Raw genomic sequence first — 18,297 nt, 5'->3', positions numbered from 1 at the left:
ATTTACTGTCTGGAACATGCACTCAGCATAGATACAGTATATACTGCTGCGGGATTCTACCGTACATCTACTAGTTACAGCACTTTCACCACTCCTGGGAGCAAGAATCTGTCTAACATGCTTACTTGAAGAATTTACTCAGTCTTGGGGTAATAGTTAATGCTTCTATTTGCTTTTCTCATGGTAAAAAACCTAGACCATCCTTTTATTTTTCATGTTGAGCTGAAACATTAATCATATTTTCAAATTGGAGGAGGACTTGACTGCACAACTTGCCAACTTGGTGTTTAGATTTTCGCCATAACACTGTTTAGCCTTACCCATGAGGTCTTTTTTCAAAGTTCAAATAACGAATTAGAAGCTGCGGATCCTGAAAATGTCATGGTAGGGTTTTTATTGATTGCATTGAGGAAACAAAACAAGTACAATTCTCAGGCAAAACTGGAGAAAAAAGATTGTTTTTTCTTGTTTTGATATAGGTTGTGAACTTATTAAAAGCGTAGTTGTTAAATGTAGTCTAACTTGAACACTTAAAATTTGAAGTCAACTTGGATCGGACTTTAAATTAAACTATAGAAAGGTATTCACCTGTTTGAGTCAACTTTAAAGATTTTTTTTAAAACAAAACAATTTATTTTAATAAAAATAATTGATTTGAATTTATTCGATAATTTGGTATGAGCCGGTATGACAAATATGACTAAAAGCTTGGATTTAGATTTATCTGGCCATGGTCGTGGTATTTTTTCTAATGCAAGGAAAGTGCAAGAAGTACAAGCGTAGCAAAGTTGTTTGATACGGGAATGCATCTTGAAAATGGCATCTGGCCAAGTCTTTGCACAAGAAAGGTTACACAGGCAATTCGTTGACAATGGTGCCTCTTGGTCCTTTTTTCTTTGATTAGAACTTCCATGACGCGGTAACTTCCATGATGCGGTACATTTTTTAAATATATCTGCCCCCTAGAGGACAAGGACTGGTTGAAAAATGCAGTTGGCAATTGAGAAGTCTTCGTATTGGAAGGTTTCAATGAGCTTTTTTCTTGCTGATAATGATTTATTAGCCAATAAATTTAGGTTCATTTAGCATGAGTTTATATGTTGACTGAAAACTCTGGACTTTTCCCTTGTCATGGACCATTTGTGTGCTTAAATATGTTACTTTTTTTGGTACCAGTGAGTTAAAAAAATTTCCAGGAATGGCTTCTTCTAGTTTTGATTTTATATTCCTAGTAGTAATGTTACTGTTACCATTCATGGCTGCTGCTCAAACTAACGGAAGAGTACCCGTGGGAGCATCCATCACTGCAACTGATGATTCTCCTTCATGGCTTTCTGCTTCTGGTGAATTTGCATTCGGGTTTCGCCAGCTGGAGAACAAGGATTATTCCTTGTTGTCCATTTGGTATGAAAAGATTCCTGAGAAGACCGTAGTTTGGTATGCAATTGGAGAGGATCCTACAGATGATCCTGCTGTACCAAGGGGATCGAAGGTGGAGCTGACTGATGATCGTGGGCTGTTGCTTGCTGATCCTCAAGGCAATCTAATATGGACATCTCGAATCCTTCTAGGTGCAGTTTCGTCAGGTGTTATGAATGACACTGGCAACTTCGTGCTTCAAAAAAGAAATTCTGACAGGTTGTGGGAGAGTTTCAACAATCCCACTGATACATTGTTGCCTACTCAGATTATGGAGGTTTGAGGGGTGGTTTCTTCTCGAAGGACGGAGACCAACTTTTCGCTGGGGAGATTCCAGCTCCGTTTGCTTGATAATGGAAATCTTGTGCTGAATTCCATGAACTCGCCAACCAAATTTGCTTACGACGACTACTATAGAAGTGGAACTTCTGATGTTTCAAATTCATCAAATTCTGGTTATCGATTGATCTTCAATGAGTCAGGCTACATGTACATATTGAGAAGAAATGGGCTGAGAGAGGATCTCACAAAAACAGCACTTCCTACTACAGGCTTCTACCGTAGGGCAACTCTCAATTTTGATGGTGTTTTCACTCAATATTCATACCCGAAAACATCCTCTTCTATTAGAAGCTGGTCACCAGTCAGGTCTGAACCAGAAAATATATGCAACTTTAATTCAATTTGGGGTAGTGGAGCGTGTGGATACAACAGCATCTGCAGCCTAAGTGTTGATCGAAGGCCCAATTGTACTTGTCCACAAGAATTTTCTTTGCTTGATCAGAATGACAAGCATGGAAGCTGCATACCAAATTTCGCAATAAGCTGCAAAGATAATGGAAAAAATTCCTCAGAAGATCTGTATGATTTTGTTGAGCTAAGATATGTTGATTATCCATCAGGTGATGTGCAGAACATTTACAACCTCAAAATGAAGAGCAGTGCAGAAAAGCTTGCTTGAATGACTGTCTGTGTGGGGCTGTCATCTTTTTAGGCAACAACTGCTGGAAGAAGAAGTTACCACTTTCGAATGGAAAAGTTGACAGTGGTTTTAACGGGAAGACTTTCATCAAATTTAAGAAAGGTGATATCCCTCCCGGGAATCCTGGTCTTCAGATTCCTGAAACGAAGACGGAAAGGGACATTAAGGTCATCACAGGAATAGTGCTCTTGGTTAGCTCTGTATTTGTCAACTTTATATTGATCAGTACATTATGTTTCTGTTCTTCCTTCATTTACCGCAACAAAGTAGCAAATGTTCGAGAAGAAAACAATGTGGAGTCAAACTTGCGTTCATTTACATACAAAGAGCTCACAGAAGCTACAGAAGGCTTCCAGGATGAACTGGGGAGAGGAGCTTTTGGTGGTGTTTACAAAGGTGCGATAAAAACAGGTTTTACTAATTTTATTGCTGTGAAGAAGTTAGATGGCGTGGTTGAACATGGTGAGAAGGAATTCAAAACCGAAGTGAACGTGATCAGTCAGACGCATCACAAGAATTTGGTCCGATTGTTAGGATTTTGTGACGAGGGGCAGCATCGTTTGTTGGTGTATGAGTTCTTGAGTAATGGCACTCTAGCCGATTTTCTTTTTGGAAGCTTAAGGCCTAGTTGGAAGCAAAGAACTCAGATTGCCTTCGGCATTGCAAGAGGACTCTTGTACCTACACGAAGAATGTAGCACCCAAATCATTCACTGTGACATAAAGCCCCAGAACATTCTTATTGATGACTACTACAATGCTCGGATATCAGATTTTGGATTGGCAAAACTTTTGGCGATTAATCAGAGCCAAACCAAAACTGCCATCCGAGGAACAAAAGGATATGTTGCTCCTGAATGGTTCAGGAACACACCAGTCACTGTGAAGGTTGATGTCTATAGCTTTGGTGTCTTGCTGCTAGAGATCATCTGCTGTCGGAGAAGTGTAGATCTGGAGATCAGTGGAACTGGAGCTATATTGACTGACTGGGCTTATGACTGCTATAGGCATGGAACGCTTGACGCTTTGATTGAAGATGACATGGACGCCATGAATGACGTATCAACACTAGAGAGGTCTATGAAGGTTGCAATTTGGTGCATTCAAGAGGTGCCATCTCTTAGACCCACCATGAGGAAGGTGACACAGATGCTTGAAGGAGTTGTTGAAGTTCCCGCTCCCCCGAATCCGTTCCCGTTCAGTGAAATTAGCAGCTCCTGAACACAACAGTAACTGCCTTAATTTCAACTAGTTATGATTTTTCTGGCTGTGGTTGAATCCATACTCTATCTAATGATTCATCTGTTGCCAGTATATTCATTTCTCAACCAATTCTTCTTGATAGAAGTGCAAAACATTATAGTTTTCTTCAAGAAGCTTTTCATCTTGTCCACAGCTGAGTGTTTATTACAGTAACATGGATTTCGTCAAGATTATTTCTCAAATTTTACTGCTCTCTGATTGTAAGTTTAAAATGACTTATCATTTTTTCAGAAGAGCATCATCACGGATTACTAGAATTTACAATCATTAGTATGGTTTTCCTCAAGATTAGTGCTCGATTTTTACCACTTCCTGAATGTAAATCGAGGGCCATTCCCCTCCTGTTTTCGTAAGAACACAAAGCATTTTGATTAAGGTTGTCTGCACAAAGACCCAAATCAAAATCTGAAGGAATGGTCCAGATTGATTAATGGAAAATTTCAGCGACGTGCTATTACCCTCCTCTGTAAAGGTCTGTATTGGTCAATTTGGATAGCGCGCAACCGCCTAATCTTCAAATCCAAGGCTCCTGATTGGGATATGATTTTTTATCTCACTTTTCACCGTTTGGCTTTCTGGTTGAAGTCCTCAGTTACAAATTTCAGCTATACAGGTTCAGATCTTTTTAGAAATCCTGAATGTATTATGAACTGGACTAACTAATTAAGTCCCTCTTCACTTTGGTCTTTTCTTTCTTCATATTCCCATTGTATTCTATCTTTCGTTCAGCCCCACTTACTTGATGGGGCTGCTTTATTAATATATAATTATCTCGTTTACTATAAAAAAAAAAAAACACAAAGCATTTTGAAGAAAATTATTATGAAAATCGTGGGCTGGTGGTTGCTGATCCTCGAGGCAAAGAGTTTCAGCGAACCTACTGATACATTGTTGCCTACTCACACTACGGAGACAACAAAGAAAGAAATTCGACAGCTAGACGCATTTTTTTCAATTAGTTATCACTAAGGTGTTAAATCTTCAAGGTAGCAGATTTTCAAAATATAAAATCTGTCACCATGTGCACCTCCCTCTAGTTATATCCCATGTTGCTGTTTTTCGTTGGCCAGCAAGGATGCTCTCATGCAAGTGAGTTGGAGGTAAGATTGTCAAGATTCTGTTTAATGTTTTGTTAACAGAGAGGGCAGTCTTGCTAGTTGCGTGCGAATACACACAAACACAAGAGAACCCACCTGTCACCGGGTAATTTTTCGCTCTCAAATAAACTCGTGCGACAACTTAGTCTCTCACTAGACTCAACCTTCCCTCACCAATCCCTTTCGTGTTTGCTTAGTAATTAAGCAAGCGGAATACACAAGTAGAATAAGATAATCAAAATGCACAACAAGCTTTACAGGAACTCTTTCCCAACCTTTATTAATCTCATACACAAAGGAAACTATATACAAATTCGTATGTGTGCTATGCACAAAGATTGCATGCTACACCAAGCTATCTCTAACTCGTACTCTACATGTTCTTACATGCCCCTACATGCTGAACATGCCCCATTCATGCCTCCTATCAACTAAGAGCTGCAAAAAGTATTTATAGACAAGCATTTACAAGGCACAACTCCCATTCCTACTTTTAAGGAAGTAGTGAGACACTATCTCACCTATGTTCACCCATGAACATAATGGCTCCATTATCTTCCAAGTAGTGGGTAGTTTTCCCCAATGATCTCCCATGATCTTAGTGGGTTGAGAGCAACCCCTGGTTAGCCCCCATCATCCCATGATCTTGGATATCCATAACTGCCACTAACTCACATTCTGCACGCCCACCTAGCAGCCCCAATTGCCAGTTCTTGCTGTGTCATCTGTTGAGTTTCTCACATGCCTTGGATAGTCTTTCGTCCAAGTTTAAAATCGTGCCAAGTCAAACCAATGACTTGCACAAGCTGTTGCGCGCTGCCGAATTTGCATTTAAGTGCATGTTGCCAATTTCTGCGCTGCCAAACTTGCATCTGAGTGCAGAATGCCACTGTCTGTGCTGCTAAATTTCGTGAGAGCCCCAGTTCTCGCCAGCCTATCTCCCTGATGAGTTTTCTTGCCTGGCCTAGAACATTTTAGCATCCAGTCCATGTTCGTCAATAATCTGCGCTACCCAATTTTCCTTTGACGAATCTACAACTGCACAAATTTGCGTTGCCGATTTATCTCACTATTGGCATGGCTGTCAGCACCCTTAGGCATTGTTTTGGACAGCCTGCTGAAGTGTGCACCTTGTGCACATTTAACACTGTTACACCACCTCTTTTTATTTTTTAATGCTCGAGCCTGCGGTCCCATTTTAATTCTCTGCCAGGATTAACGAAACTACAGAGAAATTAATTAAAAAAACTTTAATATATTCTGAAAAGTCTATGAATTCAATAATATAATAAAAAAATAACACATCAACTACTTATATAAAGGTAAAAATAAACCTAACAAAAAAAAAAAACTAAAGCTAAGTAGAAAAAATAATTGACATGAAATTAACTAGAAAAAAAATTAAAATAATACCTTCTAGGTTTAATTTGAAGAATTTCTCATTCTTGGTTAATTACATCTAGCCGACCCCCATACCTTCTTGGATGATTGTCTATGTTCTGTTGCCATTTTTAGAGATGGCTGCTGGAAGAAGAAGTTACCACTCTCGAATGGAAGATTTGACATTGGTATGAATGGGAAGGCTTTCCTCAAATTTCCGAAAGGTTATGTTCCTCTGGATAGGTCTCCTCCTCAGCTTCCTGGAGAGAAAAAGAAACCAGACATTAAGTTCATCACTGGATCAGTAGTCCTTGGTACCTCTGTATTTGTCAACTTTGTATTGGTCGGTGCTTTCTGTCTCACTTCTTCCTTCATTTATCGCAAGAAAACTGAAAAAGTTCAGGAAGGTGGAAGTGGTTTGGAGACAAACTTGCGGTATTTTACATACAAAGTGCTCGCTGAAGCGACAAATGACTTCAAAGATGAGGTGGGAAGAGGAGGTTTTGGTGCTGTTTATAAGGGGACAATACAGGCAGGCTCTACTAGGGTTGTTGCTGTCAAGAAGTTAGATAAAGTGGTTCAGGATGGGGAAAAAGAATTTAAAACAGAAGTACAAGTGATTGGCCAGACGCATCACAAGAATTTGGTCCGGTTGCTAGGATTTTGTGACGAAGGGCAGAATCGATTGTTGGTGTACGAGTTCTTGAGTAATGGCACTCTAGCAAACTTCCTTTTCGGATGCTCTAAGCCTAATTGGAAGCAAAGGACCCAAATTGCCTTTGGCATTGCAAGAGGACTCTTGTACCTGCATGAAGAATGTGGCACCCAAATCATTCACTGTGATATAAAGCCTCAGAACATACTTCTTGACAATTATTACAATGCTCGAATATCTGATTTTGGACTGGCAAAGCTTTTGGTGATGGATCAGAGCAAAACTCAAACTGCTATTAGAGGAACAAAAGGATATGTTGCACCTGAATGGTTCCGGAACAGACCAATCACTGTGAAGGTTGATGTGTATAGCTTCGGTGTCATGCTGATAGAGATCATCTGTTGTAGAAGAAATGTAGATTTGGAGATCGGTGAAGCAGAGAATCCAGTACTGACTGATTGGGCTTATGACTGCTATATGAATGGAAGTTTGGATGTTTTAATTGGAGATGACATGGAGGCCAAGAATGACATATCAACACTAGAGCGTCTGTTGAAGGTCGGGATTTGGTGTATTCAAGAGGATCCATCTCTCAGACCCACCATGAGGAAGGTCACACAGATGCTTGAAGGAGTTGTTGAAGTTCCTGCTGCTCCAAATCCATTTCCATATAGTACAATTAGCAATTACAGTCAGGAATGATCTTTATTTCACTTAGATATGATTTTTCTACAGTTTCTTCCACCATGAAATTAATGTAGCTTTATAAATTGAAACTCTGTGTTAAATTTGAATTAGTTTCCAAGGAATCAAAATTTTGTGATGAATCCAAAAACTTGGGGTTAGCATCTTCTTGTTCTTTTAGTTTCCTGGCTTCAGATATACCAATGGAAGTTCAGCGTGCTGTTACTCTCTTAGCAGAGTAAGGGTAGGGATTAGGTATAGAGTCCAATTTGCTCCGTACTACCATGAGAATCTAAATAAGGACCTGTACTTGAAAGTGGGACCGGATCAGAGCCTCCAGTAACAGCCCGAATTCCTGTTGGAAGTGGGACTTAAAGGAAGTTGATCACACAACCACAACTGCTCTTGAACCAACAGTAGGAGGAACTGGAGATCAATCAGACATTGAAGGACTTTCATATACATCAATACTTAAGGTGAGACCTTTGTCTGATGTATATGAAAGATGTAATCTGGTACTTGTTGAGCCTACAAGCTACACTGAAGCTGTAAGATTTCCAGCTTGGATTGATGCTATGAAGTCAGAAATTGATTCCATTGAAAGAAATGGAACCTGGAAATTAACAAAACTTCCTCATAACAAAAAGAAAATTGGTGTGAAGTGGGTTTTTAGAACCAAATTCAATCCAGATGGTTCAATTTTCAGACACAAGGCTAGATTGGTTGTTAAAGGCTTTGCTCAAGTTGCTGGAGTGGATTATGGTGATACTTTTGCACCAGTTGCTAGGCATGATACCATTAGACTTCTACTTGCACTTGCGGGTCAAAAGGAATGGAAAGTGTATCATTTAGATGTTAAGTTTGCTTTTTTAAATGGGATACTCCTCGAAGAAATCCATGTTCAGCAACCAGAAGGCTTTGTAGTTACTAGTCATGAACACAAAGTATATAAGCTACACAAGGCTTTTTATGGCTTGAAGCAAGCACCAAGGGCCTGATACAGCAGAATTGATACTCATCTGATTCAACTGGGATTCAAGAGAAGTGAAAATGAAGCTACTTTGTATTTGAAACAAGATCAAGATGGTCTACAGCTAGTAATTTCACTCTATATTGATGACATGCTAGTGACTAGTAACAATGTCAAATTGCTGGCAGAATTCAAAAGAGAAATACAAGATGTTTTTGAGATATCTGATCTTGGCATTATGAACTACTTTCTTGGAATGGAAATACATCAATGCAGCTCGGGTATTTTTGTTTCACAAAGGAAATACGTTGTTGATCAACTCAAGAGATTTAAGCTTGAATCATGCAAAGAAGTAGCAACTCCATTGGCACAAAATGAGAAGATTTCAAAGAATGATGGTGAGAAACTTAAAATACCCTCTGCATATAGAAGTTTAGTAGGTAGCCTACTATACTTGACAGCAACCAGACCTAACTTGATGTTCCCAGCTGGTTTACTGTCAAGGTTTCTGAGCTCACCTAGCAATGCTCACATGGGAGTTGCCAAGAGGGTGCTGAAGTATATTAGAGGAACAACCGATCTTGGAATCTTGTACTCAAAGTCAGGAGGAGTAAATTTAAATGGATATGCAGACAGTGACTGGGCAGGGAGTATTGATGATATGAAAAGCACTTCTGAATATGTTTTTACAATTGGTTCAGGTGCAATTTGTTGGAATGCTAAAAAGCAAGAAGTGGTGGCACAATCCACAACTGAAGCAGAGTATATTTCCTTAGCAGCTGCTACAAATCAAGCAATATGCTTGAACAAGTTGCTTGTTGATCTAGGCCAAGAACAAAGCTCACCAACTGAGCTTTATTGTGATAACAAGTCTACCGTTGCTCTTGCTCAAAATCCGGTTCAACATGGGAGGACCAAGCACATCAATGCGAAATTTCACTCCATAAGAGAAGCTGAGAAGAATTTACTTGTAAAGCTTCATTACTGTCCAACCAATATACAACTTGCTGATATAATGACTAAAGCACTCCCTAAATCAAGGCTGGAATTTCTAAGGATGAAACTTGGTTTGTCCAAGGCAAATCTCAAGGAGGAGTGTCAGAATCTATGAAAATTTGTCTCTGAAGATAGTTAGACTTGGTCTCTGGATTTATTTTTTCGTAACAAAGTCGGTTGCAAGTTTTGCTATTATTCTCCTATTAATAGTAATCCAATAATTTCTCATGTTTGTTGAGAATTTATAGCATTTTGAATTTAGTGGTAAGCCTTTAAGTAGGTATTCTTAATTTATAATATTTATTATCTTTCCGTTTCCGCTTCAATTTTCTCTCTTCTAGAATTCTCTGCCTTTGTTATTCATTTAAACTGCAGATTTCAATAGTATTCATTTAACTGCAGATTTAACATTGCCATGGTATGCCATAAGTATTGTCCAAGTCTGTAATGCTGAATTCAGATCGGGAAAATACTATTGTCCAGAAAAGGGCCGGGAAGACTTGTATTTGGCTTCAGGCTCCATCCGTCTCTCTCCCATTGGTTATTTAACGACGGCTTTGTTTGTTTTGGGGCTTTCTTCTCCAGGAAATGCCTAGTGATTGACATGTAAAAACCTGTCCTCTCTTGCGGTTCTATCAGGATAGGCACAGCTGATAGCTACGTAACGCACTATAAAGTATAAACTGTAAAACCCATCATCATCACTTGTATCAATTATTTGGCACTAAAATGTTAAGTTTTCACTGTCACAGGCACTAGAAATTTTAGTCTTCTCATTTTCTATCATATCCAACGTAAAATCATTTTCCAATTCAGAAATGACGATGCATTAGTTGTAACCAATTTTCATTTCGCTCTTCGTTGTCACTCCATATGACTAATGATATTTTCACAAAATGAACCTCAACCTGGGTTAAATTCCGGGAAAGATTTTCCAAGACGGTACATAGTTGGAATATCTGGTAACCACTTTGATAAAAATCTTCTATATCAGCATTTGTCTTGATTCAAAATAGACAGAGAAATCCGCGACTCAGAGCCAACTCTTGCGAGACTACAAGGATTATAACCAAGTATATTGACAGGTAAATTCTACCATTTATGTAGGGTTGAAAGTCTTGCTATGGTATACCATGAGCATACTCTAGTCTGTAATTCATGAAAATTCAGAGAAAATACAATTGCCAAGAAAAGGCCCAAGAAGACTTGTGTTTGGCTTCAGGCTCTACCCTTCTCTTTCCCATAGGTTATTTAATATCCGTGCCTTGAACTTCGTTTGCCTCATAGTTTGGAGTCATCATATCTTGCAATGGCCTTTCCTATTCTTCATCTTTCGTTTTCCTTGCTCATTATGCTACCTCCTTTTGCTGTTTCTCAAACTGGTGGTAATATAACTGTGGGTGCTTCTCTTTCCACTTCTGAAAACACCTCATGGCTTTCACCTTCCGGTGACTTTGCCTTTGGCTTTTATCAACTGTATGGCAACAAAGATCTCTTCTTGCTTGCCATATGGTACGATAAAATACCAGACAAAACCATAGTCTGGTATGCAAATGGAGATAAACCTGCACCAACAGGGTCCAAGGCAGTGCTGACTGCCAATCGCGGGATTTCACTCACTGACCCTCAAGGCAGAGAGTTGTGGAGATCCGAGACAATCATTGGTGTTGTTGCCTACGGTGCCATGACTGACACAGGCAACTTCGTGCTTCGAGATCGTGTTTCTGATAAGCTGTGGGAGAGTTTCAAGAATCCTGCTGACACTTTACTGCCTTCACAGGTCTTGGACAGGGGGATGGCCCTTTCTTCTCGCCAATCAGAAACCAACTTTTCTAAGTGAAGGTTCCAGTTTAAACTTAAAGATGACGGGAATCTTGAGCTAGCAACAATAAACCTGCCTAGTGATTATACTAATGAACCTTATTATGAAAGTGGTACTGGTACCGATGGTGGGTTGAATTCATCGAGTCCTGGCTATCAAGTGGTCTTTAATGAGTCAGGATACCTGTATATATTGAGGGAGAATGACCAAATATTCTCTCTAACACAGAGAGTAACCGCCTCCACTGGAGACTCCTATCACAGAGCAACTCTCAACTTTGACGGAGTTTTCACCCAGTATTATCACCCAAAAGCATCTACTGGCAATGAAAGGTGGACACCAATTTGGTCTCAACCAGATAATATTTGCCAAGCAAGTTTTGTTAGTGCTGGCAGTGGAACCTGTGGGTTCAACAGCGTCTGCAGGCTGAATTCAGATCGAAGACCAATCTGCGAATGCCCTGGAGGATACTCGTTACTCGATCCAAGTGATCAGTATGGAAGTTGCAGACCAAACTACACACAAAGCTGTGAAGAAGATGAGGTGGCTCCTGTGGAAGATTTGTACGATTTTGAAGAACTTACAAATACAGATTGGCCAACATCTGACTACGCTCTCTTGCAGCCTTTCACTGAAGAAAAGTGCAGACAGTCTTGCTTGAATGATTGTATGTGTGCTGTCGCTATTTTCAGATCTGGTGACATGTGCTGGAAGAAGAAGCTGCCACTCTTGAATGGAAGAGTACAAACTAATCTTGATGGGAAAGCTCTTCTCAAAGTTAGGAGAAGTAATGTCAATCCACGAAGTCCTTATTTCCCTAACAACAAAAAAGACAGACGGTTTGATCCTGGTGGGATCTGTGTTTTTGGGCTGCTCTGTGTTTGTGAACTTTTTGTTGGTTTGTGCAATTTGTATGGGTTTTTTTTTCATCTACCGCAGGAGAACAAAGAGAATTCCTCAGAAAGACGGTGCTGTCGAAACAAAATTGCGGTGTTTTACTTACCAAGAGCTTGCAGAAGCAACAGAGGGGTTCAAGGAAGAGTTGGGAATGTAAAGATATCAACGGCTCTACATCTGCCAAGTGTCAGAAGATTAGCAATTAATATTGTTAGAATGCTGTTAGTATTGTTTGTTAGAAAAGAGAATCTGTTAGCATTATATTGAGTGAACATTCTCCGGGTGGTATCTTTCCAATACTGCATATATAAACTGAGGATGAGTAATGTAAACACTTGAGCAAAAGCAATAATGTAACAGTGCATGAATTTCGTCTTCTGCTTCTCTGTATAAACAGATTCATTCTCTGTTCTTCTTACTTTTTACTCTCTGCTCCTTCTTCATCTCTGTTTCATTTCTATATAAATATCACTGTCTATCATGGTATCAGAGCTTCCCACTCCTCCGCAAATAACACATCAACCTTGGAAGGATCCGTAGTTGCACTCATCACAAACTCGCACAAGTGTGCAAGGATGTACATAGGAATCGCAGATTACACATTTTCCATCACACTTCTCACAAAGGTGTCCAATAGCAATTCCTGGCTACTTCCGGCACATAATCAAATCAGGATGGTGCTTGGCCATGATCTCTTCAAGATCTTAGTGCTACTACGTGCACCTACTGGAATCAATTGGAGACTCTGTTGCTTCTCTTTCAGCAGAGAGAGGGAAACCTGGAGAAACTTCTGCACTATGATTTTTTTTTATTTTATTTTTTTTGTTTTTACTCTTGTTTCTGAATTCTGGCTTTATTCTCATTCTCTTCATGAAATTCCTGTGTATTTGTTGATGTGCCTATCATCTGTTTGATATATTGTCAAACTGAAAAAAAAAAAAATTTCTTCTTCAACTCTCTTCTCAAATCTGTGATTCTCTTCCTCTCTGTCTCTTGAATTCTAAAAAATGGTGACTACTTCTCAACTTCAAAGCTTCTTATATCTTGCTAATCTCTGTTTCTGGCATTGTTATCGCCTTATTAAACCAATTCTCTCATAAAAATCAATTTGCCTATCATCTGTTTGATATATTGTCAAACTGAAAAATTCTTCTTCAACTCTCTTCTCAAATCTGTGATTCTCTTCCTCTCTGTCTCTTGAATTCTAAAAGATGGTGACTACTTCTCAACTTCAAAGCTTCTTATATCTTGCTAATCTCTATTTCTGGCATTGTTATCGCCTTATTAAACCAATTATCTCATAAAAATCAATCTGCCTATCATCTGTTTGATATATTGTCAAACTGAAAAATTCTTCTTCAAATCTTCAACTTCCTACAAGATTCTTCCTTCTCAATCTTTGATTCTCTTCTTTTCTATTTCTTTCCTACTAAAAGATTCCTCCTTAACATTAGCAATTTGAAGCTCAATCTGCTCAAGTATACTCGCAGGGTCCATGTTTCCAGATTCTATGGCTTCAATAGCATATTCTTCTACTAATCAGTTTGCTGCTATCCTCACCAAAGGTCTTTCCATTTCTTTGTTTCAGCATCATTGTTCCAATCTCATGCTTGGCTCCTCCAAGCCTGTGATTGAGGGGGCATGTAAAGATATCAACGGCTCTACATCTGCCAAGTGTCAGAAGATTAGCAATTAATATTGTTAGAATACTGTTAGTATTGTTTGTTAGAAAAGAGAATCTGTTAGCATTATATTGAGTGAACATTCTCCGTGTGGTATCTTTCCAATACTGCATATATAAATTGAGGATGAGTAATGTAAACACTTAAGCAAAAGCAATAATGTAACAGTGCATGAATTTTGTCTTCTGCTTCTCTGTATAAACAGATTCATTCTCTGTTCTTTTTACTTTTTACTCTCTGCGCCTTCTTCATCTCTGTTTCATTTCTATATAAATATCACTGTCTATCAGGGAAGAGGAGCATTTGGAGTTGTTTTCAAAGGGGTGGTGCATATAGGGTCTCGCATTGCTGTGGCTGTGAAGAAGCTAAATAATGTGGCAGAAGATAGCGTGAAGGAATTCAAGACGGAGGTAAATGTGATCGGCCAGACCCATCACAAGAATCTGGTTCGGTTGCTGGGATTCTGCGAAGAAGGAGATCAGCGGTTGTTGGTGTATGAGTTCATGAGCAATGGAAGTCTATCGAGTTTTATTTTTCAAGATGCAAAACCTGGTTGGAAGAAAAGAATCCAAATTGCCTTTCGAGTTGCAAGAGGACTTTTGTACTTGCATGAAGAGTGCAGCAATCAGATTATCCATTGTGATATCAAGCCCCAGAATATACTTCTGGATGAATATTACAATGCAAGGATATCTGACTTTGGTTTGGCAAAGCTATTGTTGCTGGATCAGAGCCAGACCCATACAGCCATCAGAGGGACAAAAGGGTATGTTGCACCTGAATGGTTCAGGAACCTGCCCGTCACTGTGAAGGTGGATGTGTATAGCTATGGTGTACTTCTGCTAGAGATCATTTGTTGCAGAAGAAATGTGGATAGCAATGCAACCATAGAAGAACAGGCAATTTTAACAGACTGGGCATATGACTGTTATCGTGAAGGGATATTGGATGCCCTCGTTGGATCTGATACCGGAGCCTTAGATGACATAGAAAAGCTAGAGAGGTTTCTGATGATTGCTTTCTGGTGTATTCAGGAAGATCCATCTCTCCGACCCACCATGAGGAAAGTTACACAGATGCTTGAAGGAGTAGTTGAAGTGCCTGTTCCACCATGTCCATGCCTTCTTTACGCAGCAAGTTAAAGCAGCTTGTGTAGCGTTGCCAGCCCTATTATCTTTCACTAGTAACCTTTTCTTGATTATTGGCTTCTTCACCAGTGTCTTGTCCACCATAAGTTCTTCACTTTAAGATTATTAGTGCTTGTCGTTTCTGTTTTGCCTGCTACTACAAAAGGCAGCTCTGTACATAAGTAACGCTGTATTCGATGCATGTACTACTTTTCAAGAACTGTGGTTTGATAGTTATAGCTGTTATAGTTTTGCTTTACACTTCTCCTTGCAAGATCATATAAACCTGGTGTCTCATTCTCTTTCATTCTACAAGATCATATTCTTCATTATGCCATAAGTACCTTTCTAATCGGGGCTTTTGCAGTGTTTTTTTAAAATCTGTTAATGATATGTGCTACCAATGATCTTCTATGGTTAAAGGCCAGCAGCAAAATCTTTCATGACAACTTCTTTTCTCACGCGTTGTTTGGAATCTTTAACTTCATCGAAATGATTTTATTTTTAATGACGCTGCCCCTAACCTTCAAATCTCACTACTAAAAAATATGGTAATTAGCAACGGACAATTCCGTTGCAAATACAACTGAAATCCGTTGCTAAAACAATTTAGCAACGGAATCAGCAACGGCACAAATCGGATGCAGATTTGTCGTTGCTGATTTGTTTGCAACGGATAAATCCGTTGCTGATTTCGCAGCAACGGAAAATCCGTTGCTTATAAAAAGCAACGGATAATCCGTTGCAAAACTAGCAACGGATTATCCGTTGCTAGTTTGACGAATCAGCAACGGAGAATCTGTTGCTGATTCATGCATCAGCAACGGACTCTCCGTTGCTGATGCACGCTGATGCCTGCATCAGCAACGGATAATCCGTTGCTGATGCAGGCATCAGTTGCAATCACCAACGGAGAATCCGTTGGTGATTGGATTATTATATTTTTATTAAATTAATTTTTATTTATTTATTAAAATGATTTTTAATTTATTTATTTATTTATTTATGGGTAGTTTACAAATTGTAGAATATATATATAACCAACATAAATTAATATTAACAATAATTAATAAAAAAATAGAATAAAAATAATATTCATATTATAAAAATTTAGTTAAACTTGCATTAATACAATTAAGTTCAAATACAAAAAAAACAACAAAAGATACAATTATGGTTCTGGTTGCGAAGACGAACCATGATATTGTTGATCAGGATATAAAGGTCGAGGTGTAGGTCGATAAATTGGTTGAGATGTGGGACCCATAGATGTCATTATCTGAGGAGCCATATGTGGCGGTATTGATGGAGTCAAAGGTGATGGCATACCTTGATCAATATTTGATGTCCCGCCATGATATCCAAGATTGTTCACAAGATATTCTTGCATGGAATCCATCTGCCGTTTCATTGCAAAAATCAAATCATCTTTTTTCTTTATCTCCTCTTGCAATGCTCGATATGATGAACTGGGATATGATGACTCCACCGAGTAGGAATGTGATGAAGAGCTTGGACTAACTATAGATTTTGGCATACGAGGTGCACCATATACCCTACCCTTTGTAACTCCTCCTGAAGCCGCACACCAAGCTGCTCCATCAAATGAAGGATGATTTTCCCGATCAGTTCCATACTTTGAAATCATCTCCATTTTATAATTTTCCTACAAATAAAATACATGCAACAATAAATTAATTTGAATGTTAAATAATACTTGAGTTATATTAAGAAATAATCAAATAAAAATACATACAACCACTTTTTTTGACTTGTTATCGACGAAGCTACCAGACTGCTTGGTACTTTGATGCAAAGCTGAAAAGACATCATCCATGGAGGTTCTTTTCCACCAGCTTCCTCTTGCTTTCAAGATTAATAAATATTATAAAAGATAAATTTATAAATTTTAATTCATTATCTTAAGCATAAAAAAAATATATCCTTACCATGTTAGCTCGATATGATGCAAATGACACCGTTCCTCCAGAATGAGTGCTTATTTTGCCATCTGTTTGGGATAATCGATTCCTCCTAGCAGATTCAGACCTCCTTTGAAATTCAGGGGTGGACCAAACATCTTTGATCATTTGATTCCAATCATCATTGTTTATCCAGGTAGGACCTTTATCAAGGCAATCTATAATATTTGTTGTGTTTTCTTTTGCCATGGCATTCTTGCGAGCTCGTGTCAATTGTTGATTCAAAGCTATCCTAGCCTTATCTTCCCAAATATTACGAACAATCGACTCATCTTCCTCAGAAAGGAATATTTTTTCTACCAAATAATATATATACCAAGTAAAAAGAGTGCACAAATTTCAAATTATATAAATAATTAATCATATTGTGTTATCTTGTTCAGAATTTGCAAGAAAATGTAATAACTAAAGAAATTAAATGATATTAAAGAGTAAACAAGAAATAAGAACAAATTATAACACAAATCAGTCATAGCTATTCAGTTGATAATTTCATAATGCTACATTAAAGTGATCAAAATTAAAAAGAATATTATGGCAATTAGTGTTGGTTCTTACCTTAAACTCTCTAAAAAGTTCATCCCTGCACATGGAATCTACTTTTTCCCAAGAGTGCCATGCTCCCTTAAAATTGGACCTCAAAATATCTCCAATTGCACGTCCACATGATGCATTATTGAACCTGAAAATACATAATAACAAACTTATATTAAACAAATAATTATACAATAATAAGTAATTTTTTTCATACCTGAAAATATAACCTTAATCAGTTAGTTATTAAAAAGTTGAACTTACTCTGTTGTTCCATACAAACAAAGCTCTTTTTTTCTTGTTATTGGATCCATTGGCGTGTCAAAACCCTTCCTTTTTCACAATTTGATCATAATTGTATGGAGAAGATGTTGAACCGTGATATGATGGAACACCATCTTCATCCTCATCACATACACCTCTCACATTACTACCGTCTCCCTCATCTGCATCTCTAATGTTCACATCATCATCATCACCATCAACTCTCCCATGACTCCCATATAAATTATGTCCTCCATAAACAAGTTGGTTATCTCGAGAGAAACCTCCTTGAGTTTGAAGCAAATCCTGAAAACGAAATCCCTCACAATATTGATATGCATCAACCTCCCATAATCATGTTGAGAAGGATGTGTACTCCCTAAATGAGGTATATAATACTCATTTGTGTTCTGATACACAGGTTGATGAACTGTGGATGCTTTGTTATTATGCCTTGATGTAGTTTGAAATGATTTGGATGAAGTGGACTTGTCACTCCTTGATGTGGACCTGTCACTCCTAGATTCTAATATGGATCCTCGTC

General features: G+C 38.5%; 1 protein-coding gene and 2 pseudogenes across 1 annotated transcript; all 3 read left to right on the top strand.

Moving 5' to 3' along the window:
* Positions 1-1,228: 1,228 nt before the first annotated feature.
* LOC140954312 (G-type lectin S-receptor-like serine/threonine-protein kinase RLK1) lies at positions 1,229-3,786 on the top strand (annotated as a pseudogene).
* Positions 3,787-6,245: 2,459 nt separating this feature from the next.
* On the top strand, positions 6,246-7,655 carry LOC140954189 (G-type lectin S-receptor-like serine/threonine-protein kinase RLK1). The gene has a single exon (XM_073408029.1). It carries the CDS (start codon positions 6,331-6,333, stop codon positions 7,495-7,497), a length of 1,167 nt encoding a protein of 388 aa, XP_073264130.1. The 5' UTR covers positions 6,246-6,330; the 3' UTR covers positions 7,498-7,655.
* Positions 7,656-10,335: 2,680 nt separating this feature from the next.
* Positions 10,336-15,232, top strand: LOC118028649 (G-type lectin S-receptor-like serine/threonine-protein kinase LECRK2; annotated as a pseudogene).
* Positions 15,233-18,297: the final 3,065 nt, after the last annotated feature.

The sequence above is a fragment of the Populus alba genome, chromosome 3, assembly GCF_005239225.2.
Source record: "Populus alba chromosome 3, ASM523922v2, whole genome shotgun sequence".
In the NCBI taxonomy this organism is placed as follows: domain Eukaryota; kingdom Viridiplantae; phylum Streptophyta; class Magnoliopsida; order Malpighiales; family Salicaceae; genus Populus; species Populus alba.
The sequence above is the reverse complement of the archived record's forward strand: the minus strand, read 5'-3'. Positions and strand labels throughout refer to the sequence as shown.

Bases quoted from the DNA above. Each gene is read 5' to 3' on its own strand.
- LOC140954189 (XM_073408029.1), top strand. From the start codon at position 6,331: ATGAATGGGAAGGCTTTCCTCAAATTTCCGAAAGGTTATGTTCCTCTG.